The sequence below is a fragment of the Nuphar pumila genome, chromosome 8 (assembly GCF_984573655.1).
Source record: "Nuphar pumila chromosome 8, dmNupPumi1.hap1.1, whole genome shotgun sequence".
Lineage (NCBI taxonomy): Eukaryota > Viridiplantae > Streptophyta > Magnoliopsida > Nymphaeales > Nymphaeaceae > Nuphar > Nuphar pumila.
The window spans coordinates 22,747,777-22,773,263 of NC_143256.1; the positions used below are offsets into that span (position 1 = coordinate 22,747,777).

The 25,487-nt window shown below is 37.9% G+C and overlaps 1 protein-coding gene across 1 annotated transcript in view; it reads left to right on the forward strand.

The window, feature by feature from the left end:
• Positions 1-25,487, forward strand: part of LOC149829786 (Galactose oxidase/kelch repeat superfamily protein) — a 95,717-nt gene that overhangs the window by 26,199 nt on the left and 44,031 nt on the right. Inside the window, exon 7 of the mRNA XM_090015293.1 lies at positions 9,519-9,580. Coding sequence (XP_089871419.1) covers positions 9,519-9,580 — 62 coding nt within the window. The remainder of the gene's footprint in view (positions 1-9,518; positions 9,581-25,487) is intronic.

The following is a 25,487-nucleotide window of genomic DNA, read 5'->3' on the forward strand; positions in this document are numbered from 1 at the left end:
ATACATATTCTTAAGGTATTCCCATGCCTTATCGGCATGATCAAATTTAGCAAGACTTGAGCATTTTTTAATGTCAACGCTATTGATAAGCCATGACATTATCTTCGCATGAGATATTCTCCATTCTTTCCATTTCTTCTCGTATGAGGCAATAGCCTTGATTTTCTCTTCTTCCGATAGAGGGACCTCTTTATCTCCCTCCTTTTTAGTAAGAGATAGCTTAGGTTCCGAATCGGAACCATCCACAATCCCCCATAAGCCTTTTCCCCATATATGGTGCTTCATGATTGAAGCCCATGTTACATAGTTCGTATCGCTTAGTTTCATAGGCATGATGGTGACTTTATCATTGTCATCCATCGATTACAAGGAGAGAAAGAATAGGGATAGAAGAGAAACAAGAAGGAAAATGAGAAAAAAAAGAAAAAAAAACAATACAACAAGATGTGAAATCTTCTCCAATGAAGTGATAAAACACTTCTTTTCAAGTGGCGAACACTTTTGCAAACGGGCACGGAAACCGAGGCAGCTTTTCCTCAAGATTTAGTACTTCCGCGGCTTTGATACCATGAAATGAAATGGGGATCTTCGAAACACGAGCTTTGATTAACAAGAGCAAGTGTCAAGAATGACACTAAAGCATAACCCTTAAAAAGGGTATAACTGGAAACAAAATAAAAATAAAAATGTATTCTTTATTGATATGAAAAACCAATTGCTTAAGAAGCATTGAAGTAAAATACAAGAGGGGCTGCACCCCTTTATATACACAGCTGAAAGAGGACTCAATAGAGCTGTTGGGCACAGTCCAACAGCTCTATTTAGAGCTGTTGGAATGTGTCAGTCCAACAGCTCTATTAAGAGCTGTTGGACTGTGTCAGTCCAACAGCTCTATTGCTAGTCAAGTCTGGACAGGACTTGACTAGCAACAGTCATTCTAGTTCAAACTGAACTAGATGACATAAAGACAAAAAATAAAAATAAAGGAAAAAAAATACAGAAAAGAAAGAAATTAAAAATGTATTTATATATATATATAATAATATAATATTATTATATATACATATATGTACAGTTTTACATTTTAACATATCTGTCAAGAGCACTCCTAAAGTTGTTTTGATCTTTATGAGAGTAGGTGACAGGGTCTCTAGGTAATTCAATAGGTTGATGTGACGAAGGTGGTAAGGAGATGTTTTCCTCGGTTTCAAATTCATTTGGGTTACTTTGATCTGACTCATTATCACTAGTGTCATCGTCCTTGTTTAGTAAATCAAATAAAAAAGAATAATCCATATTTTCATTATAGGGGTCACAACGTTCAAATCCACTAATATTTTCCAAGAAACTTACGTTTCTGGAAACATAAAATTTATCACTTTTGATATCATAACAACGAAACCCTTTTTGGGTTTCAGAATAGCCAAGAAAGGCACAAGGAATGGCTTTAGGAGAAAGTTTGTCATTCTTATCAGTGAGAACAAAACATTTACACCCAAAGACCCTTAACCTGCTATAATCAGGTTCCTTATCATATAATTTTTCAAAAGGGGAAATTTTGTTTAAATTTTTTTATGGGAGTCGGTTTATGAGATAGACAGAAGTAAGGGCTGCCTCAGCCCAAAGATTTTTTGGAATGTTTTGAGAAATGAGCAAAGTCCTAGTTGTTTCAATGATGTGCATGTGCTTTCGTTCGGCTAACCCATTTTGTTGAGGGGTTTTCGGACAAGATTTTTGGTGAAGAATACCAAAATTTTCAAGATAACTCTTAAATTCATTTGAGAGGTATTCTCCTCCAGAGTCAGACCTAAAGATTTTCAAACATCCATTGAATTGATTTGAAATCATCATGTGAAAATTTTTAAAGGTTGAAAAAACTTCATGTTTATGTTTAAGGAAATAGATCCAACAAAACCTAGTATAGTCATCCACAAAGATCACATAATATGAAAATCCTCCTTTTGACATTACCGGAGCCGGTCCCCATACATCGGAATGGACAATTTCAAATGGTTTTGTCGTAAACATGGATCTTTGAGGAAAAGGCAAACATTTCATTTTCCCAAGAATGCATTCATTACACAAAAAATCACTTTTACAAAGATGTTTAACAAAAGGCAAATAGGAGATTTTAACTATGTTGGGATGACCCAATCTCTTATGCCGTACATAAATATCTTTGTTTTGGACGACGTTGCAAAATTGACTCTTGGGAACTTGAAGAAAATCAACGTAGTAGAGGTCTCCTCTTCTAGAGCCTTCCCCAATCAATCTCCCGGACTGGCGATCCTGTATCCAACACTTATTAGAAGAAAATTTTATATCGCAACCATGGTCCGAGAGTTGGGAAACGAAAAGAAGATTTAGGTTAAGGTTTGGGATAAAACGAATTTTCGGAACAAAGAAGTCTTGTTTTTCAAAATTCCCTATTCCTTTAATCTCAAGAGATGTTCCGTCCGCGGTTGATACAAAGGATGGAAAAGAGTTTTTAGAAAAATTTGAAAGAGAGCAATAGCTAGGGGTCATGTGAAAGGATGCCCCGGAATCTAAAAGCCAAGATGTCTTACCAGGGGAAGGAGATGTCATAGCGGCTCCGGAAGTGCCTCCCTTGAGAAGAGGTTGTAGAGCTTCTACGATTTGTTGAAGAGAAAAAGACTCACTTGATGAGGAAGGGCGTTCTTCAACTTGAGATGCCATAGCCGTTGCAATCAATTTCTTCCATTTAGGACACAAAGGTTTGATATGTCCGGGTTCTTTACAATGATAGCAAGTCACTTTGCTATAGTCTCTTTTACCATACCGATCATTTCCTCCTTGACCTTGATTTTTGAAATGAGGAGGTCTATAGGTCCTCATGTTATTTCCCGGTCTTGACACGACATTAGCCATTTCACCATCTTCTTGAGTAGAGGAAGTAACAAGAATGCTAGGATTATTTTTGCTAATCCCCATACGGGTTTCTTCACCACTTAGCTTGGTGATAACATCTTCAAGAGAGGGGGATGTGAAGGCGGAGAGAAGAGAGGACCGAACTTGTTCAAATTCGGGTCTAAGGCCATTCAAAAAATTAAAGAACCGGTCTTCTTCAAGTTGTTTGTGCCTTAATTCGATTGCCTCACCACTCCATTTAGGTTCAAGGATTGCAAGCTCGTCCCAAATGGAGGATAATTCGGCAAAGTACTCCCGAATGGTCATGTCATTTTGTTGGAGAGTCAAAGCCCTCTTTTGGAGAAAGTACTTGTGGGATAGATCTCTTGAGGTGTACATTTTCTCAAGATATATTCAAGCTTCGGAGGCCCTTTTAACTTTGATGATATTGGCGTTTATCTTGGTCTCAACGGATGAAAACATCCAAGATAAGATCTTGAAGTTCTTCATTTCCCAATCATCATGTTTCTTAGAATACTCTTCAAGAGCCTTTTGTCTTTCATCCCCTTCAAGGATCTTAATATCCGCTCCTTCAATAATGGTAATTTTGGGTTCCGGTTCCGGTATGGATCCATGAACGTAACCCCAAAGCCCCTTTCCTTTAATATGGGCTTCCATATTACCGGCCCAAACATGATAGTTTGAGCCATTAAGCTTAAACCCAAGGGAGAAATGGGAGTCTTTTTCGCCCATTAGAGAGGAAAGAATGCAAGGGATAGTATGTACCTTGATTATTTTTCGCGTCTTTCTTGACAAGTGAGGAGCCTAAAATATTGCTCGAAGAAGGTGATCCCCTTTGATTTCAAAAAACTTGAAGGCACGCTTTTCGAGGAATGCAAGAGGAGGCGAATCGTAATTCTTCTTCTTCAACGAGGCTCTGATACCATGTGAAAGTATCTTCAACAAGATACTTTAGTCGATAATGCAATAACCTTAAGAATAAATGTGTGAACATACACACCCAAGAACACTTGTGCACAACAAGCACAACACACCGAATCACAAATGTGCACTTGCACCCAAAAGTTTCATAAACACTAAAGAGGTTGGGCTATAATCCCAAATCCCTTGAGAAAATACAAGAGGAGCTGCCCATATATATAGGGCTTGGAGGAGGCCTTGGGAGGGGCTCCACATAGTCGTTGGAGCCCCTCCAACGGTCACAAATGTGACCGTTGGAAGGGTCCAACGACTAGTGGGTTGGGCCCCTCCCAATGCAAGTACAAGCATTAAATGCGAAAAAAAAGAATAAAGAAAAAAAAAAATAAATACAAAAACATATTCTCGAAAAAGAATATGTGTAAAATTCCTAAACTACCCTTACTAGGAATATATATATTTTATATATATAATTGGTAAATACATATACATATATTATATATATGTATATGTATTACCTTATATATATAAAATATATATGCGAAATTACAAGTTTGATTACATAATTTAACAACAACTAATTCTGGCTTACAAAAATTTTCTAAGGACACCAACTTTTGCAACCTAGAGCTGAAAATATGACCTAGTCTCTAGTGCCATAAAATTGATTGATATGTAATAGTAGCTCCCACTCTGACACATGAATTACTTTGCTCAACCATATCGATCCAGTCCAGGTAGTATAAGTCTCTCTTTTTATGGCCAATCCAATCTTCTTTCCTGACAACTGATCCTACACCACACAATCAATGGGAGAGAAAGTAACATTACAATTAAGTTTAATAATTTGTCTAACAGAGATAAGATTCATGACAAGAGATGGAACATGGTAAACTTGAGAAGGATTTATCTTACTACCAAGGCAGGAATTAAAAGTAATGGAACCCAGTATGAAAAATACCATTGCAGGGCTTACAGTGGGTTAGAATAGTCTCATGGGATGTCATATGACATGAAGCCCCATAATTTATTAACCAACCAGAAGCATAACTAGAGATACCTGAAAAAACAGTATAAGAAGAAGAAGATGCAAGAGCAGAAGTGGAAGGAGTTATAGCTGACTGGGCAAGCAGTTGCAATGACTGAATCTGTTGTTGCACCTTCTCCAACAACTGAAGTTGACCACTGCCTAAGGATTTTGAGGATCTTGCAGTGAAAATCCCAACATACAAAGTACTACTGTCGATATGCTCATCCTTGGGCTTAAAGCCCTCACCATTAGAAGGTGCTGCATAGACTGCTCCTTTTTTTTTTAAGAATTGAGCATTAATTCTTCATATGACCAAAATTTTTGCAATAGTGACACTGAATAGCACTCATGTCACCTCTCCCCCCAACACTCAAATCACCTCTTCCTCCAACTCTGCCGCCACCTCTGCCACCTGATTGTCAAGAAACTGTCATAACACTGTCACCTGATGAATAAGTTCCAAGGGATTTCATCTTGGTCTCTTCTACTATCAGTTAAGCTATGATTCTGGTAAGTAAGGGAAAATGAGAACGATGCAAGATATCTCTCCTTGTTCCATCAAATTCTGGTCTGAGTGCCATAAGAAACTCAATGACCCTATCAGTTTCCTTATGCTGATCAAGGAGGCCCAAACAAGTTTGACATGAAGCACATGACTCACATTTTTCACACTTTTCACATTTTGTTTGACCCTTCATAAGAGTAAGATCATCCCATATTTTTTGCATATTAGAATAGAATTCTTTAACTGACTTGTGGCATACTCAATTCTTGAGTAAGTTGATAATGCCTTGCCCAATTTTCTTATTTGTATACTTGTTTGAGGTATGCTCAAGCTTCTTTGGCTTCTTGAAATTTAGAAAGATTATTAGTAATTCTTTGTTCCACTGAATGCAAAATCCATGCTTTGACCCTTGCATTATTTATGACCCATTCCTCTATAGCTTTATCGAAATTAGTACTGGTGGGCTTGGGTTTCATCTTTGAGCCATCCAAATATCCTCCAAGACCTTTCTCCACTATTACCATTGTCATAAAATCAGCCCAATATGCATAATTTGTCCCATCCAGTTTTACTGGAACAATCTAGATTCCTTCCTTTTTTATATTGCACACAACTCAACCACAAGTGCTAAATATGAAGGCCAAACACCACCAACACTGATCAGCTGCAACAACAACCTACTTACAACTGTCCAAGATTCAAAACAAAGTCAACAATAAAGAAAAACTGTTATAGCCACACTTAGGAATGCCAGAACTTAACAAACACTCCTCCAAATCACCACAACAGAGTATGATTCAAAGTTACAAGAATAAACTAACCAAACAGCTGCAGCTACAGTGAAAATACCAACAGTTGGTACCAAATACTTCAAGAAAACAAGGTACGCCTGTTTTAAACCTCCAAAAACACCAGAAAAGTCCTCCCACACTTCAAAACAAGAGCAATAGGCAGATCCTGAGGCTTCCAATATAAAAAACGACCCAAACCCAAACAAATAGGGTCATAAAAAACCACCAATGTTGGAGTTTTCATCAGATTTGATAAATCTGGGTACTGTTCACGCAAGAACTCAAAAATGCAAAGAAAATGACTAAAATTCTGAATCTCACCCGATCGATGCGATTTTGGTTCATAGGTCTTCTCAAATCGAGTTCTAGCTATTCCACACATCAAATGATCAAAGCCCCACAAATGGTCCTGACGTCAACCCAAGGTTGCTCCAAACACGCTATAACCGAACCCCGCAGGAATGAAGCCTTCTCCTTCAGCAGCACCCTTTAATCGACAACCTCTTACTCCCAAAAAGGTTCTGATACCATGTTGAGTCTTCTACTTTGTTGGTTGATCTGATAGAGGAACACGAGAGTGAGAGAGAGCAATACACGAGAGGGCGAGCAAAGCTCTATCGCATGACATTTATTACTTTCAAAGTATGTCACTTTAATACAAGAGTGTTGACCCCCTTTTATGAGAATGAAGTAGGGTAAAAAGAAAGTGACTAAACTACCCCTAACAAATATACATGGCGCATAGGACTTCAATGAAAGGGGTTGTAGTATACATATTGTACATAAGTCTTAACATCAGTCAGCAAAGTCAAACCTAGATCTGAGCTTGTATAATTAACTCTTACAGAATTCAACTTAATACGTCACCTTTTGGGTTCTGAGTGACTAATTGTATGAACCTAAGACATGCCTAGACATCATAACTCATTTAAATATAAAATAGATTTTGAATGAATGAACTATATGAATCCCTGGATATAAAGGAGTCAACAAATTCAAACCTGAATCCTATGGCTGGATATTAATGAGTCAATAAATTCAAACCTGGATCTGAGCTTGTGTAATTGGTGCACCATCCATATATCAGTTATATCATTTGAAATAACTGCATCCCTGTGTCAACATTTCTGATAAAGACATTGCTCTGAGGAGCTCCTTGAGTGGTTCTGTGGCAACATAGTGGAAGCACCTTTGGTGATCTCACATCCATCCAAATCTGTCAATTGATATTTCTGATGTAGCTACATGCTGAAAGTCAATTCGACTAGGCTAAAAACTATGGAGGGATGTTTGTTGTGAAGTCCTCTAGTTAGCTTCACAAAAGGGTTGTTGGCTAGAACAGCAACTCCTCTGGTGCTATTTGGTTGTTGGAGGGTTTGGTATCATGGTGGAAGGGTGTGAAAACAAAACTAACCTGCTTCCCCAATGGATGAAGATTTTTCCTGCACAAAAGGAGGTTCAGGACCGGGCTTTTGTACATAGAAATGGTTTCACACATTATCGATTTGTGGTTAGGTACACCTGATGCCAAATACTGAGAAAACCCTTTTCCTCTCTTTTTGATTGGCTTCCGAAGATATTTGCTTTCTAATTTGATACCGTGGACCTCAAAGATCACTTGACGCACCCAAGTATGATTATGGGTTTAGACGTGGAACTGGTCCCAAGCATGGATTGCTTAGGTTGCTTGCTATCTGGTCCTAGAGATCAGTATTCTGGGACTGATACTGCACATTGATGTCCCATTCTAGATAGGGGTGTAACTGGGTTGGGTCTTATCAGACCCGATTCTGAATCAGGTGTAAGGGTAAGACCCAAACCCGACCCAATCTAATTAGGGTTTGGGTACTGCTATAAACTGTGGACCCATATGCTTAACAGGTTCGGGTATGAATCAGGTCGAATATAACCGGGTTGGGTCTTTAGTAGATCTGTTTTGGTTCGGGTCAGGTTCAGGTCTGGGTATGCCTGAAAAAAGTAGACCCATATAGGTTAACGGGTTCCAGTATTAACGGTTCGGGTTTCATTTCGGATCTTGATATAATTGGTATTTTAGACCTAATTACCCGCCAATAAAAAATGTAAATTAATGGAATCAACTGTTTATTAAGAAGATTATGTTCTAACAAATTAGAGGCTTATTAACTATTCTAAATAATGTCAAATCTGAATATAAACAGAATATATCCATGCCAAGCAAACATTTTAAGTTGAAACAAAAAAACCAATGATACATCATATTCAAAATGTATCAAATTCAATGAATATGAAGCGGGTTCGGGTACAGGTTGATTCAGGTATATAGTTGGGTTAGGTATGGATAGGTTCAGGTTCGGGTACAAAGTGGATTCAGGTACATAATTGGGTCAGGTTCGTGTTGGTTTGGTTTTATAATATGGAGAACCATTTGGGTTTGGGCACATAATCCGGTCGGATCTGCTCAAGTTTGGGTCTTCGTTTACAATACCCAAGATCCAACCCGTTTAACTATGGGTCTATATTTTGGACCTGACCCAAACCCATGGGTCCACCAATAACGATTTGGATCGGGTAATTGGTTCAGGATATTGGGTTGGGTCGGGTATACCTAACACTGTTACACCCCTAATTCTAGAACCTTAAGCTATGAACTCATGGGGTTTTCTTACTAGAATGTATCATGCATGAACGAAAATGTGGTTTGGGGATTATGGGTTTTACCTACCACGACACATTTTCCGGATTTCTTTCCGATTACTATTAAGGTTCCCTATTACTGAACCTTTTCCCTATGGCATATGTTCGAGGGACTCCATTCTTTTCCCCATGTGTCAATTATAGCTGGTAGAACATAAAAGATGCAAGGCCCATGGCCTTCTTGCTTGAATATTGCTTGGACTCATGAAAGCCACTGAAGGAACCAGGTTAAAGGGCACAAATGATATTCAAGCAAAAACATGGCCCCTTGCATCTTCCATCTGAAGATATCCTTCTCCATTGATATTTGAATGTTTCCTTGAACACCTGAAGCTTGTGTGATATTATACTTTCCTTTACTATCCTGTTTTTTTTTACAGCTATGATTGTGACATGCATAATAGTTTTAACTGTTTAAGAATTGTTTAGAACTTGTGATTATGTCAGTTCTATGAAGTGCTTCATAGATTTTAGTCTCTGTGCACTCCTGAAGCATGTGCTTAGGCAATGGTGACATTAAAGGAACTGTGTCCTCTTTCCACAATCTTAAAGGTTCAAGTTTGTAATCATTAAAAACCTATCAAATTGGCAAGCATTTATCCACTAGATATTTGAATGTGATGCAAACATTTTAATGTGCACTAAATGAAAATGTCATTGGTATACATAATTCTCTTTTAATATCATGTCTCGTTTCTTTATGTTGTAGGTGTTATACAAGCACAAACTTATTGTTTTTGGTGGCTTCTATGACACTCTTCGTGAAGTTAGGTAGAACTTTTAGAAACTTGCAATATTTCAAAATCTTGTTATTTTATTTGATATTTACATAACCACTTGTCTTGTGCTACTTAGATGATAGATTTGTTATAAGTTTCGATAACAAATAAACATGCTCTGTCTTGTTTATAGACTTGTACTTTCATGTTTATGATGCTTTTGATATGTTTCTTGTTACATTGATCTCACACTTCACGCCATTATCTCTCATTCCACCTATGTCGATGTCTCTGTTACTTTTGGCAATCCAACTAATTTTTATATTTCTACTGAGTTCTTCCTTTTTTTCTCGTACTAAGTCTGTTTTCATGCCAGAACCAAGGGAAAGTACTTTCTGATCCTTTTTTACTTGATGTATTGATGCAAACACAGAAGAACTTACATTCTATCTTTGAACTTGTAGGACATTATATGCTTAAGGTTCATTTTTCAGGGTGCTGGTTAATAACATCTCGTCTGATGAATAGAAGCCAATAAAATGGTTGGTTCCTATTCAAATGGAGGACTTGTTAACATAACATTTAACTTGAGAAGTTATGTTGTGTTTATGATAGATCAAGTACAACACTCTGCTAGTACTTTTGAGTCCAATTTGATATTTTTTTCTCACAAGTACAAATCATTGGACTTATTTGATCTTGGCAGAGGAATTATTTGTAATATTTCTAAGAAACTAAAAATAAAACTTTTGGAAAAAAGTGAAGTTGTAGTTCACTCCAGCCATTGTTTTTTATTTTTTTAATGGGATAAGTTGGATTCTCCTTCATCCTTCTCTCCCCGCCCCAAACAGAAAAAAGAAAGATTCTCTATCATCTTTGGCCAAGCCAATAATCAATCTGTATTCTTTATTTTGTTTATTTCTTCTGCTCACGTCGCGTCTTTTCTTGTACCTCTTGTTACACTATCTTCCACATTCATTATTGAGGTTTGAGATTCATGGTAATATTAACCCAAACACCGCAGAAGTATGGAGTGCATTCCCTGGCCACAACTGCTTGCATAGGTTATGCTTGTGTAAAATGTTAAAATGTGCATATGTATAATGTATATATTATATATATATATATGTATTTGTATACGTATATACATATGTATATATATATTATATATATTGTAAAGTTTATTTTTATCTTTTATTATTATTATTTTTATTTAGCTTGGTCAACCCTTGTTGACTAGCTGTTGGAGTGCTCTATGGGCCTTCTATTGCTTGTATAAATATGGGTGAAATCCCCTCTTATTTGTTAATACGTCTTGCATTTTGGTTGAGCAATAAAAGATTATTTTTTATGTTTGAGAGTCTTCTTTGTGTGTGCCCATTGTGGGTTTTGTGAGTGTGCTCTTTGTAGCTCACTTTTGTGCTTGCCCATCTGGTACTTATTGGTGGACATTCTTGTTTGTATGAGAAGACTCTCATTTTGTTATATGGTATCAGAGTCGTAGTACTCTTGATTGTTGGTGATTGACTATTGCATGCTTGTATGCTTGTGTTCGTGTACCTCTCTTTAAAGATTGGCTTGACACATTGATTTGGGTGCTCATGGATAATTTCTCAAAGTGTTTGTGGTGTAGAGTTCGTTGTGCTTTGTGGTGTTCAAGTGGACGTGCTCCTCCTGTTTCTTCTATCTATCGGTCTCTCTTTCTCTCCTTCTCTCTCCTCTATTCTCATTTGTAACTATGGATGATAAGGAAAGTGTTACCGTCATGCCCATCAAACTTAACGATACCAACTATGTTATGTGGTCTTCTATTATGAAGCACCACATTTAGGGCAAGGGATTGTGGGAGTTAATAGATGGATCCAATCTAGAGCCAAAACTAACTCTCACTAAAGTAGAGAATGGAAAGGAAATGACTCTTTTAGATGGAGAAAGAACCAAAGCTATATCCAATTATAAGAAAAAGTGAAAAAACGCAGAATGAGATATGCTAAGATTATGTTTTGACTTATCAATAGCGTAGATATCAAAAAATGTTCTAGTCTCACTAAATTTAAATACGCTAATGATGCTTGGGATTATCTTAAGAAGATGTATTATCTCAAAGATATTTCACATGTATGCAATATCTTTAAGAGAGTACATCTTCTTAAGATAATCCTAAGCATCGTTAGTGTTCTCATGTGACCTACTTTGTATAATTGTGTCTAGAGTCTATTTTGCTTTGGTTGAGTCTTGATGTAAAGTGTCGAGTCACTTGTAACTTTCTGCGGGCCACCCTTGTACTTTGGTTCAGGTTGATCAATACCCTAAAGGGTTAACCCATAGATCTGAACTATAATGTGCCTGCGGGCAAAATTGTGAATGAATGCAAATGCATTGAGCTTTCTTTTGTTCACCCTCGTTGTAATTGCTTTCGAGTGATTACAATTTCTCTCCCTCTCTTCTCTCTCGCTCTCGTGCACTTTTAATGATCAAAGCTTCCGCAGCGGCAAGCAAGCGACCGGAAGGCTTGCGGCAGTAAGGAAGGACTGTCGCGCCGCACTGGCCTATAGAAAAAATAGGCTCGTGACAAGTGGTACCAGAGCCCATTCTCAAGCTGGGGGAAGGGTCTCAGGAGTCGGTGTCGAGAGACGCCTCGACAAGCTGCGATTTGTGAGCAAGACATCGTGGCACCCCGATACAACTTGCGTAGCACCAAAGGTAAGGCAGTTGCCAAAGCCGAGGAGATGGGTTCACCTCGGGGCCATGAGCAGATAGCCGAAACTGTCAACAGACTGGTGACTGATGTAACTTCGCATGAGGAAGCAATTTCATGCATAGTTAAGTAGTTCGGAGGACTGGACGACGATGTGACAAACCTGTAAAAGCAGGTAAACTTGTTGATGGGACAAGTTACTTCGCTGACTACGACAGTGACCTTCTTGTAGACTGAAGTTGGAGAGCTTTAGTTGAAGAACCGCACTCTGTAGCAGACAGTGATCCTCAATTGTAGAAATGACGATAGGCCATCAAAGATAGATGTGTCGAGGCTAGTGAAATTTAATGGTTCTAGGGATAGCAAGGCCATAAAGAACTTTCTGTTCTAGGTGGAAGACTACTTAGACATTCAGAATGTATTGGCCAAAGACTTCAGGGTGAAGGTAGCAACAACTCTACTTGACAGAGATGCTATAACCTGGTGGAGACGAAAATGTAGCGACATGGAAAGAGGACACTATATGATTGAAGCCTTCAAAATTGAGCTACGAAACTATTTTATGCCGAGGAATGTACAACACCAAGCTTATCGGATGGTGTCAGAACACAAGCATACTGGAGCCTTGATAGACTACATCAGGACGTTTCAGAAGCTCATGCTAGACATACTCAATATGCCGGATGAAGACCGACTCAACTGGTTTATTGTGGGACTACAACCTTAGGCACAGTTCGAAGTGGAAAGGAGCAATCTCGAGACTTTGGAAGATGCGTATGTGACGGCTGAGTGAATATTAGATACACAAAGCAAGTCCTTCACTACATTGACTAAGGCTAGGAAAAAGCTGGACCATAGAGGCAAAAAGGAGGATCAACGCGACAATAAAGGTGAGGCATCGACCCAACACCATTCTGACAAGAGGTAAAATTATAAAAAGCACAACAATAACGCCAACAAAGGGCCGATTGTGACTTCTTGGTTCTATGGCAATAGACATATCATTAGGTAATGTCTAAAGCACCTCGTGAAGGACTACAGACAGGACAATGCATTGCAGACAGAGAGTAGTGACACCGAGGTCGTGTAACCCAGGATAGGCGCCATGCAGACCATAAACGCAGTTAGAAGCTGTGCAAACGAAAGCATGCTGGTTAGCAAAGAACTCATGTATCTGGAAGTCATTGTGAATTGAAAGTCTACTACGATAATGATAGACTCCGGGGCCACGCATAACTTTGTTTCGCAGGAAGAGACAGAGCGGTTAGGCTTGAAGCTTGGGCCAAAACAGAGGACCATCAAGACAGTGAACTCTGAGGCCAAGCCAATCCTTGGTGAAGCAAGGGATGTGGCTATTCAAATTGGGAGTTGGGCTGACAAAGCCAACTTCTCAGTCGTGTCCCTAGACGACTTCAGGATGATTTTGGGCATGGAGTTTCTTCGCAGCCAGAATGTGCTGCTGCTGTTGAAGATCAACTCGCTAACAATCATGAGGCCAAACCTTTTACACATGGTGCACTGCCTTACTCTTGGGGGTAAGTCTTCAATGCTATCTGCCATGCAGTTGAAGAAGGGTGTAAGTGGGGAGAGAAAACATTCCTTGTCGTCGTGCGCACCAAAGGGAAGGTGAAAGCAGCAGTGCTGCCGACCCTTGCCCCACTATTGGTTGAGTTTCAAGGAGTGATGCCTCCAGAACTGCCGAAGTGTCTGCCACCGAGATGCAAGGTCGACCACAAGATAAAGTTGACCCTTGGAGCAAAGCCCTTTGCCATAGTCCCTTATCGCATGTGTCCGTCTGAATTGAAAGAGCTGCGCAGACAGTTGAACGAGATGGTTGAGGCAAGCATTATTCGTCATTCTAAAGCATCATTTGGCGGCCCAGTGCTCTTTCAAGTGAAGCATGATGGTTTCAAAAGGTTATGTGTGGATTACCGTGCGTTGAACAAGGTCATGGTGAAAAACAAGTATCCGTTGCCACTGATAGTAGACTTGTTCGATCAGCTAGGCAGTGCCCGTGTCTTTTTAAAGGTAGATCTGCGATCAGGTTACTGATAAGTGAGGATTGCTGACGGTGATGAGCACAAGACGACTTGTGTCACTTGCTATGGTGCCTATGAATTCTTAGTGATGCCATTCGGGTTGACTAATGCGTTGGCTACATTCACGACGTTGATGAACAAAATCTTCTTCCCTTAGAGAAGTTCGTGGTAGTCTTGGACAATGCACTTCCTTATACTGTCTTCGCGGGCTACCCGCTCTTAGACAATGCACTTCCTCACAGAGACTTACCGCTCTAGCCGGATTACCTGATCTGGTCATGCACACTCTCTTAGAGAATCCTTTGGAAATATTTCCTCAATGGGTACCATATCTAGTGAAAACTATTGTGATACATGCATCAATATAATTTACCACTCTCAGGGTCGATAGCCACCAACACGGGCGCAAACATGTATACAATCAATATGCATCACATGATACATCACTTCATATGACACTTAAATCATAAAATCACACATTTAACCAATAAGGTTCCATGAACCATAGTTCACTATTGAACTTAAACATTTGTCAAATGTATTCATAATTTCATATTACGTGGTATTTAAATTCTATCATATAAAAACATATTATTTTACGCATCATATCATCGCCACAAGGAATATTGCATTTCATAAATTGAACCTCGAAGCATGCGTAAAGAAAAAATGAGTTTTGTGCATGCATACGTGAACATATACATTTCATAATACGAAGCAACTAAACCTCAGCATACGTAACTCTTACGTAGTTCGAGTTATGCACACATGATTCAAGTTATATATGTATTGTTTCACCACATGAATCAATATGCAAAGCAAGCATTGCATGTATAATGTGTCTCACACACACACACACACATATATATATACATATATTAATAACATTCACACAAATCATGGTTCGTTCATGAGAGCACAAGACATATTAGTCCATGCATAACAGTATTTGCATAATTCTATCATAAACATTGATTCTATCGCTCATGCTTTCGTGCATGATTACACAATTATTATTTCACACTAGCATTCAATATGGTCATGTCAAATATATCAATTTATGCAACATTCATTCACACAAATGAATGCTCACACATGTACCTGCAACAAAAACACTCCATATTCCGCTATCTAAAATCATGTTGAGTGTAACGACCCCAACTCATACCCTTTGAAAATGCGAAATATTATTATTATTATTATTATTTTATAACAGTGTGAAAAACTTTCCAGAGACCCAAGGTCCTCACAGTTCCAATTCCAACTAGATAGCCCAGCACCACAAACGAGCTTACAACCATCACCCATACGAACCAAAACAATTTCTTTATTTATGAATAAGGGTAAATTTCAAAGACCATGTTTTATTCGATTGAAAATAAAGCAACTGAAAAAGCAAGAAGAATTGAAACAAAAGAAAGAGCCACTCTGTCCCCTGCTGAAGCTGTCAAGCCTAAGTATGACTCTCATCCATTCCCAGTAGCCAGTCCTACCTCACTGTACACCACTTCTTGTGAAAAACCAATAAAGTAGGGTGTCAGAACCGAAATTCTGAGTACAACTACCTATAAAGAAACCAGGTGAGACAAAGAACATGGATAAGATTTCATGTAATGAATTGAGTAAGTGTAGATATAAAAGTTGCAGAATTTAATTAGCCATACATGCAACCAGTTGCATATGCTAGGCAGGAAGAAGCAGTAACGCATGAGCATATACAAGAACTAAGTAACAAGATCTTTCAGCATGTTTTTTAGGAAGTAAATAACATACCACCGCCATATCATGTCATGATATAAAGAACAATTCAAATATGCATGATTTAATGCATAACAGGAAAATGCATGATACCCTTTTCAATGCATGAATTCCTTTATTATCTTACCTTTAAGTTCTATTTTCCTTTCAATATGCATGCCTTATTTAATGCATACATCTTTAAGTTCCTCTTTTTAATTTTCATCGCCCGTGGATACACCAAACGGGTAAAATCCCTGAGGTCAAGTAGGTTTTCAGGGTAACTTAGCACACAATTTGTATTTTATTACTGGGTTCTAACTTAGCCCTCGACCGAATCACCTTCGGAACATTAGACCTCCACATCTAATGTCGGGGACACAAGGGACACCCCACGCCCACAAGTGCCACTTCCTTAGTACCAAACAAACTCACAGCTGTGACCAACACACTACTCCTGGGTATAGTGACAGACTCTCCCTAAAACCGTGGTAAGGAGAAAGAACCTCAATATCGGGTTCAGGGGACAAAATTACAACACACAGAGTTTTTGTATCCTCACAGTCTTCCCAAGACCGGATCTCTAAGATCTCCATTCTCCAGATGGAAGACCCCAAAATATATGTTACACTGTTCTTTATTATATATATATAGATATATTTTTTTTAAAATTCAATTCTTTAAGTTTGCAACACCATATGCAAAAGTAAAGTAAAAAAGCTCGCATCCACCGCTGCGAGAACTATTACGGGGCTTCAGCCCGCAAAGACCACATGAACAGTGCAATAGTGTGTCATACCATCTTATATGGTATAAGTGATGCAGTCAAATCATAAGTGAAAGGAAAACAAACCTACGGCTCTCTAGGTCGATGATGGTCCATTTAGGCCATCGATGCATCACATAATAAAACCAAGTAGTGTTTACTCATTACATTATGCCAATGGTGCTAAAAGCATGTGCACTCATGCAATCCTAACCCAACTATATGCATGTCATTTATTAAACAGATGCATTTCCTCTATGTGTGTGTCACCTACATCACATACAGGTATTAAATCAAAACATGTCTTCTTTGAATGTGTGAGTGCACAGGTACCATTGCACATAATAGTTCACGGATTCTTGCCCAAGAAGAATTATCAATAACCGGATCATGCTCACATTCATGAGTACCATAACCATAACAATAACAATTGCATAACCTTCTTCTAAATAACATTCCATCCTGTTCTTTACACATATATAGGTGTATGTAGGTTCCCAGATTTTTCCTTTATTCATATCAGAATTTAAATCATACACAATATTTATAAAATCTGGAACATATTTTTATTAAACCTGATTCATATCAGTCAATTAAAATCATAAACTTCCATGGCAAACCAATACCCCAACCTTTAAATCACTCAGAATTCTAAACAAGAATATAATGTTCAGCTAGCGACAACAAGGCAAGTCAGAGTATGTATTAAATTCAGTTTTATGTATCCATTCTTCTTGAACAAGGTACGATGACCCCTTATTTTACATGACTGAAAAATTTCAAATGTGACTCAATAATCCACACTGCATATTATAAATATGTGTTTAAGCCACTCTCAAGAACCAACTTGAGATACATTAAAGCAACTCGTGTGTATAGGCATTATGTACTGAAATGACAATGGGTGCCTATGCAAGCAACAATAGTAAAGACAATTAGTAAAAATTTTCTGCTTCTTTCAGGACACACACTCAGCACACAAATTCCACACAAAATTCAAGATCATACAATCAATCCCAGAATACCCTATCCTTTCCCCAATGGAAGTAACAACTTGAACGAAAATCAGAAATCACGATTTCCACCGGAAAATACAATAATTTCCATGCAGTTACAGAACAAACTTTTGAAATCAAAATTTCAGATTGGTTGTATTCATCTTAAGCATATACCTCGATTCCCAATCAAGAAAACCCCAAATCGGGCTGATTTGGGAACTCGACAGATTAGGGTTATAAAAAAAATCAATCGAGAACCTCCAAATTTAGATTCCCCCTTTCTTTTTATCATCCTATGCATATTCATGGGTTTCACACACACGGAATCGAACCCCTGTTCGATCCCTCACCCCATTTCCAGGAAGACTCGTACCTTATCCGACGATTTTTCCGGCGATCGGAGGCTGGAGACGTGAGGACAGAGTTGCTGGTGTCACTCCTCACAGCAACCGTGGCAGGTAGACTCGTTGTGGCCGGTGATGGCTGCTGGTTACCGCAGTTTTCCGACGACTACCTCTTCTCCGGTGCACGCCCAATCGAGAGAGAGAGAGAGAGAGAGAGAGAGAGAGAGAGAGAGAGAGAGAGAGAGAGAGAGAGAGAGAGAGAGAGAGAGAGAGAGAACCAACTCGAGACCCCCCCGTTTTTGAAGGGGATAGCTCGACAAAAATCGGAGCCGATCTCACTCCGGCGGCTGCGCTTCAAGCCCCCTCCCTTTTTCCCCCATGCGATTCCGTTAGGGTTCTCTCTCAGAACCCTAACCCCTTTCTTCTTTTGCTTCAGATTTATCGGGTTGCCCCTTTTCTTTCTTTTTTCTTATGTGCTTTTGCTACACTGGGCGCGACCCGGGTCTGAACCTAGGACCCGATAATCGACCCCGAATTGGGGTGCGTCTTACATAAACGACATGGATCCACAAGTTAGATCCAAATGGATCCAACTATGGATCCTCAACTTAACTTTACAATTAAATTTATTTATTTATTATTAGTATTATTATTATTAAATCGTGGTTGATATCATTTATACATAATTACCCCTATATGGGTCCTAGATTCGAAATGTGGATCTAGGCCGAATTTGCATATTTCAAAATATTTCGTAATATAAACAAAAATTAATAGCGAAAACTTACGGTTTTTACATTGAGCATGATCTCCGAACTACGATAAGAAAATCACTTCTATTTTCCACACATTCAAATCATGCTCAGCATCATCTTCGAACTATAATTACAATAATCCTAGATATTCACAACTAAGTGGTGTGTGTGAGCAGAAAAGTGTTGCATACAATAAAACTAAATTTATTTGGTGATGCATTTGCACCGTGTATTTACCATGGGCATTTACCCGATTTGCATTTCGCATTGCATTGCATTCAATGCACATTGGCTTATAGCTGTTTTGATACTTAGCGTAAGTATCACATTTTTAGTATATCCTGCACTCAAATCAATTAAACATATATGCAACCATAGCACCCTTAGATATCCACAACTACGTGCGGTGTGTGCGCATAACTTGTATTTGCAATTCAGTGAAGTATTTAGCACAACAACATCATGCTTACACAATTAGTGCCTAAACATGCTCTCTACAAGTTTAGTTAAGGAAACATACATTAATAATGTGAAGATCAACAAATCGAAACCCAAAAGACCTAGGGGTTTCAAAATCCACGAAGACCACTCAAGCAACGATGCACCAAACACTTGGTGCACGGTCGAAAATGCCAAAAGCTCTAAAAATATAAAATTCCCAAAAATCCAGAAAGATAGGGTGAACCACCAATAAATATTAACTGTTGAGCAGAAAACGCTGCATACACTAACATCTCTATCTCACCAAATTGGTTACTGCAAAACATAGATTAAATATTTTAAATAGTACTTTTGATTAAAATGGCCAAAATGTTCCTTGATTAAAAATTAAGATTTTTAACTTGCTAAATTCATCTAGTAAATTCCAAAATTCAATGATATCACACCAATATTTTACAAAACTTTTAAAAACATGTTTTTGATCAAAAGTAATATAATTTATTGTTAAATATCTAAAATAGTTTTAAAAATACCAATTTTACCCTTGTCAGTCAGAAATGAGTAATTGAGCATTTAAACACCAATAAATGAGATTTAAACGATAGAAACGCATTTCTAACTCGAAGATAAAGATAAATTATTTATTTATTAATAATATCCAAAATTTATAGGTTTTACATATTCTGAAGCATCACAGGATCCCATTGGCAGCGACACAACTTTGAGGACCAGCCCAAGTGTGGTGGGGTGAGTTATAGAAAGTTCAAGAAAACCACTCTTTGAATCCGTAGGTGTTGGTCTGCTGGCATTTGATCCTGAGACCTGTTTTAGGTTGTTGGGAGGAGTTTGGGTTTGGCTTATGTTAAAATTTTGGGTTTGGTTTTGCGGTTGATCTTGTATTGGGTTAGGGTCTAGATATGTAGGACGAGGGATTTTGGTATGGTTTTTGTGATTTGGACAATGTTGCTTTATAGGATATCCTAAAGGTCAAAAAGATTATAAATGCTTTGATCTTGTGAACAAAAAGGTGTGGACATCAAGGCATGTGGAGTTATGGGAACATGAGCCATTTTACAGTCAGAATGATTTAAAAGAAAAGATGGAGTCCACCTTGTCTTTCTTGGTACCTTTTTCAGAGACTTCAAATAAAAGCACTAACAAGGAATGGATTGTATATAGCAGGAGACCATTGGAGGGTTCTACAAGGTCGTTTCTTGATCAATATGATCTAGAATAAGAGTCCTTGCCTGAACAAAGTCCCATTGTCCCCTAGGTCGATCCCAATGAATTAATACCTTCATCCTCCTCTGTTCCTCGGGTGCATAGAAGCTTTAGATCTTCTATTTATCCTTCTAAATTTCTCTTATGATTTCTTTTCAACTACTCATCAAGCCTTGTTAGCCATAATTGAATCTTATTATAAGCCAAAATCCTATGTTGAGGCTATTTCAGATCCTGAGTGGCAAAAGTCAACGACGGAGGAATTGGAGGCTTTGAAGAGGATGAAAGCATGGGAGTTAGTTGAACTACCAGATGAGAAATATGGTGGATGCAAGTGGGTAAATAAAATTAAAACAAGGGCAGATGGGTCTATTGAGAGATATAAGCTTGTATAATAGTAAAGGTTACAATCAGCAGTATCAGATCGATTTTGCTTAAACCTTTGCACTAGTCGCCCACATAACTACAATTAGAACCTTGTTGGCAATAGCTACAGTCAGGGGATGGGATTTATGATAGATAGATGTTAAAAATGCCTTTTAAAATGAGGATTTGGAGGAAGAAGTCGATATGGGGTTGTTGATACAAAAGGCTAGAGTATGCAGATTAAAGAGGCCTCAATATAGGTTGAAACCAAGGTTGCCAAACTAGGAAGCGGAAGCAGGAAACGATACAGAAAGTGGAAGCGAGAAGCGATGCATTTTAAAATATATAGGAAGCGGGAAGCGAGGAATAAACAAAAAAGCAATATAAGATTTGAATGGGAATCAAAATGGAACACAAATAAAAATTAAAATAAAAGTGACTATTCTTAAATTTCATGATTTTTTAGTGTAAGAATTAAATTTTTAACAAAATTTAAAAATGATGACTGCCAATTTAGAGAAAGCACATGGAAGTGAGTGAGAAGCGTGAGAGAAAACATAAAAAAATGAAAAGTAGAGTGAGAGAATACATAAGAAGAATAGATGAAGCATGTGGAACACATAGGAGAAGCGTAGGAGAATTGAGATTCTCATCAAGTTTCGGAAGCGAGGACTATCATGCTTCCAAAGCGAGTTTCCTGGAAGTGGGCTTCCTGCCTATCTAAGAAGCTTCCAATAACTTTGGTTTAAAAAAATTCAGCACAACAGTAGTGAGCTTGGGTTTTAAACAAAGTCATCATGAACTTGCTTTGTTTGTGGCATCTTTTGATAAAGGTCAATGTCTGCTGTTGTTGTATGTAGATGATATGTTTATCGTTAGATATGACAGGGCAATGATTGCCAAGGTAAAGACACAATCGGCCCAATTTGGAAAAATTGAAATATTTCCTAGGTGTTGAAGTTGTTTATTCCAAGCGTGGATATTTGTTGACACAACACAAGTATGCGACATAGCTGCATTGGTAAAGCAAGGTTGGCAGATGTCAAGAAACATGTGGACACTCCTATGGAATCCAACTACAAATTGAAGCATACTGATGGAGAATTATTCAGTGATCCCACAATTTATAGGCAATTGGTTGGGAGTTTGATTTATTTGACTATCTTAAGATCCGACGCTAACTTTGCAGTCCATGTGCTAAGTCAGTTTATAAGTACCCCCTCCCCCAGGACATCCCACTTGGCAGTTGTTATGAGGGTTGTCAGATATGTTAGGGGCACCATGCATTATGGGTTATTCTTCTTTGCCATTTTATCATTAGAGTTGAAAGCTTACTTTAATGTAGATTTTGGAGGACCTTCTCGAGATAGGCATTCCACCTCAGGATTCTCTATATTCCTAGGTGACTCTTTGATATCATGGAAAAGCAAGAAACAATAAAGGATTGCCCTATCAACTACTGGCGCAGAGTATTGTGCTATGGCTTAGGTGACTGCAGAGGTTATTTGGTTGAGATGGTTGTTGCAGGATATGGGAGTGAAAATAGCAACTGCAACAACATTGCATTGTGACAATCGAAGTGCTATCTATATTGCCAAGAATCTAGAATTTCATGAAAGGACTAAGTATATTGAGATAGATTGTCACTTTACTCGGCAAGCATATCTGGATGGAGTTATATCTTTGGCTTATATTGGGACTCAGCCAAATTGCAGTTTGTTTTACGAAAATTTTACCATTGAAGTCATTCCAATCATTTCTTTTCAAGCTTGGGTTGATTGTGTTTTCATCACCTCAAGCTTGACGGGGAGTGTTGAGGAAATGTCTTATTACTTGTTTGTGTGATACCTTCTTATTATTAGCTCTATGTACATACTTTATAGAGGGGTATCTTTGAAACATATCCATAGGTTCTAGTCAACTTTTTTTGTCCTTATGTGAAATCCTAAGGGGTTGCACCCCCCCGCCCCTCCCCCCCCCCCCCCCCCCCCCCCCCCATATGTTGTATCTCTACCTCATTTTGCAACTAATGAAGCTATTCTTATTGCTCCTCATTCTTCTCTCTTCTCCTTTTTAGCTGTTATATTTTCCTTTGTAATATTTACATTTGCAAGAAGCTAGGACATATCAAGGCCGATTGTTGGTTAAAAAATGACCCAACTATAATTCTAAAGTGAATGTTGCACAAAATAAGAATCAGAGTCAAAAGAAAGGACAACATACTTGATCTAGTTCTCAAAATTCAGGGGATAAAGAGGCTCTCATTGCTGCCCTTGCAGGATTGAATTTAAAAAAGAATGAAGAGGGCATTTGGTATAGCGATTCTTGAGCAGCTTAGTCATACTACGGGTGATGTAGGTAAGTTATTTGAAATTTGGTCCTTATTTCGGTAGTTACTGGAGACGATACTCATCACTCTATATCTCACATTGTTAATGCAATCTTTAGTTTGTCCAATTCTAATTCATTACCTTTATCTAATGTCTTGTATGTTTCTAATATAAAAAAGAATTTAATCTTTGTTTCTAAACTCGATGATACAAATTCCTTCATTGTTTTTACTCACTCTTCTATGTATGTGAAGGATCTTCTCACGAAAAAGACATATGTTGAAGATGAGAGACAAAAAAATATGTATGTCATCAAGGAAGACTCTTCATCCTTGGGCTGTTCGTTGGATCATGTTGCTGCCTTAAAGCCGATTCTTGGTGTTTCCGTTTATGATGAGTTGGAGCCAAATAAATTCAACATTTGGCATTTTCGTCTAGCTCATTGTAGTTCGGGTTTCATTAATAGACTCATGTATGATGGTCATATTCATAAATCTGGTTTTGTGTCCTCCATTAGTAGTAAGAATTTATCCCCCGTTGTTCCACGTGCAAGAGTCATGTGTTACCTTTTCATGCTTTGAATAACAGAGCTTAGGCTATTTAAACTTATTCATTATGATGTCTGGGTACCAGCTCTCGTTGACTATTTCTGGTAGCAGATATTATGTTATGATTTCTCTTGTTATTCGTGGATCTATTTCATGAAAAACAAATATGAAGTTTTTTCTTTGTTCTGTAAATTTCATGCATATGTCAAAGCCCAATTCTCCCTTCAGATGGTGTTGAGCTTGTTCCTTTGTTCCGTAAACAAATATGAACTTTTTCCTTTGTTCCGTAAATTAGTAGATGACTCAAAACATGTAAATCCCCCATGGAGGAAAATTTGAAGATGAGGATAACTAATGGTGTTGAGCTAGAGGATCTTGTAGTATACAAGTAGTTAGTTGGGAACCTACTGGTTTGACTATATCCAAACCAGATATAACTTATGCAGTTCATGTAGCCAATTAGTTTATGAGTGCACCTAGATCAGTTCACTTGGCATCTCTATGTACTATGACATGTTTTTCTCCTCATCCGGCAAAGAGTTGAGAGCTTTTTGTGATGCTGACTTTTGAGGCTCTACTAGAGATAAACTTTCCGCTACAGGGTTTTGTGTTTTCCTTGGAAGCTCCTTGATATCGTAGAAGAGCAAGAAGCAACAAAGGGTTGCTTTGTCTACTGCAAAAGCAAAATATAGAGCTATGACTCAAGTTATGGCTGAGATTATTTGGATACGATGGCTATTAGATGAATTAGGAATTTCACGTGAAAAGAGAACTCAACTATATTGTGACAATATGAGTGCTATTCACATTGCCAATAATCTATAATTTCATAAACACATCAAGCACATTGAAATAGACTGTCATTATACAAGAAGGGCTTATGAAGATGAAATTAGCTTTGGAGCATGTCAGTTTAAAGAATCAAATTGGATATGTGTTTACAAAAAGTCTTTCTTCTTTGCATTTCAGCTCTTTCCTTTCCAAACTTCGAATGATTCCTTTACATCCTTTCAAGTTTGAAGGGGAGTATTGAAAGTCTATGTAATATAATGTAGTATAGTTATGTGTAATATAACTTAATCAGGTCCTTATGTACATACCCTAGTAAGAGGGGGGTATATTAGTCATTTTAATTTCTTTTGCTGAACATTAAAGGGGGACGACCCTTTTTATGTAAGAGAGAGCCCTCTCTCTCACGATAGAGTGTATTAAATAGAACTTTCATTTTCTTCTCCACTTTAAACCTTTTGTAACCCACCCTTCTTTTCCCTCTCTTTTCTCTACTTCTAACAAATTACATATCACATACAAAAGGATATATACATTATATATACTTATATGTATATTATATTTAATACAGTCGATTGTAGGTACAATATAGTTGAAATCTCATGATGCAAGTCATTTTCACTCAATCTAACCTCGTAGATGTGTTCAACATGGTTGATTTAGTGAGAAACGACCCTTGGATCATGTTTTTTCAATGAAAAAACATGTTTTTCAGTGTCCGAAAAAGTTGATGCATTTACAACCGTTGATTTTTGCATCGCCAGAAAATCTGTACGCAGTTCGGGTTCTGGTAATTTTTATATCCATGGGGTTGTTTGAAACAAAAAAAACAAATAAAAAAAATGGAGTTTGCTAAGTATGTACAAATAGTTGTAGAAACTTTAACCCTATATATATATATACACACACATAACATTGATAAACCCT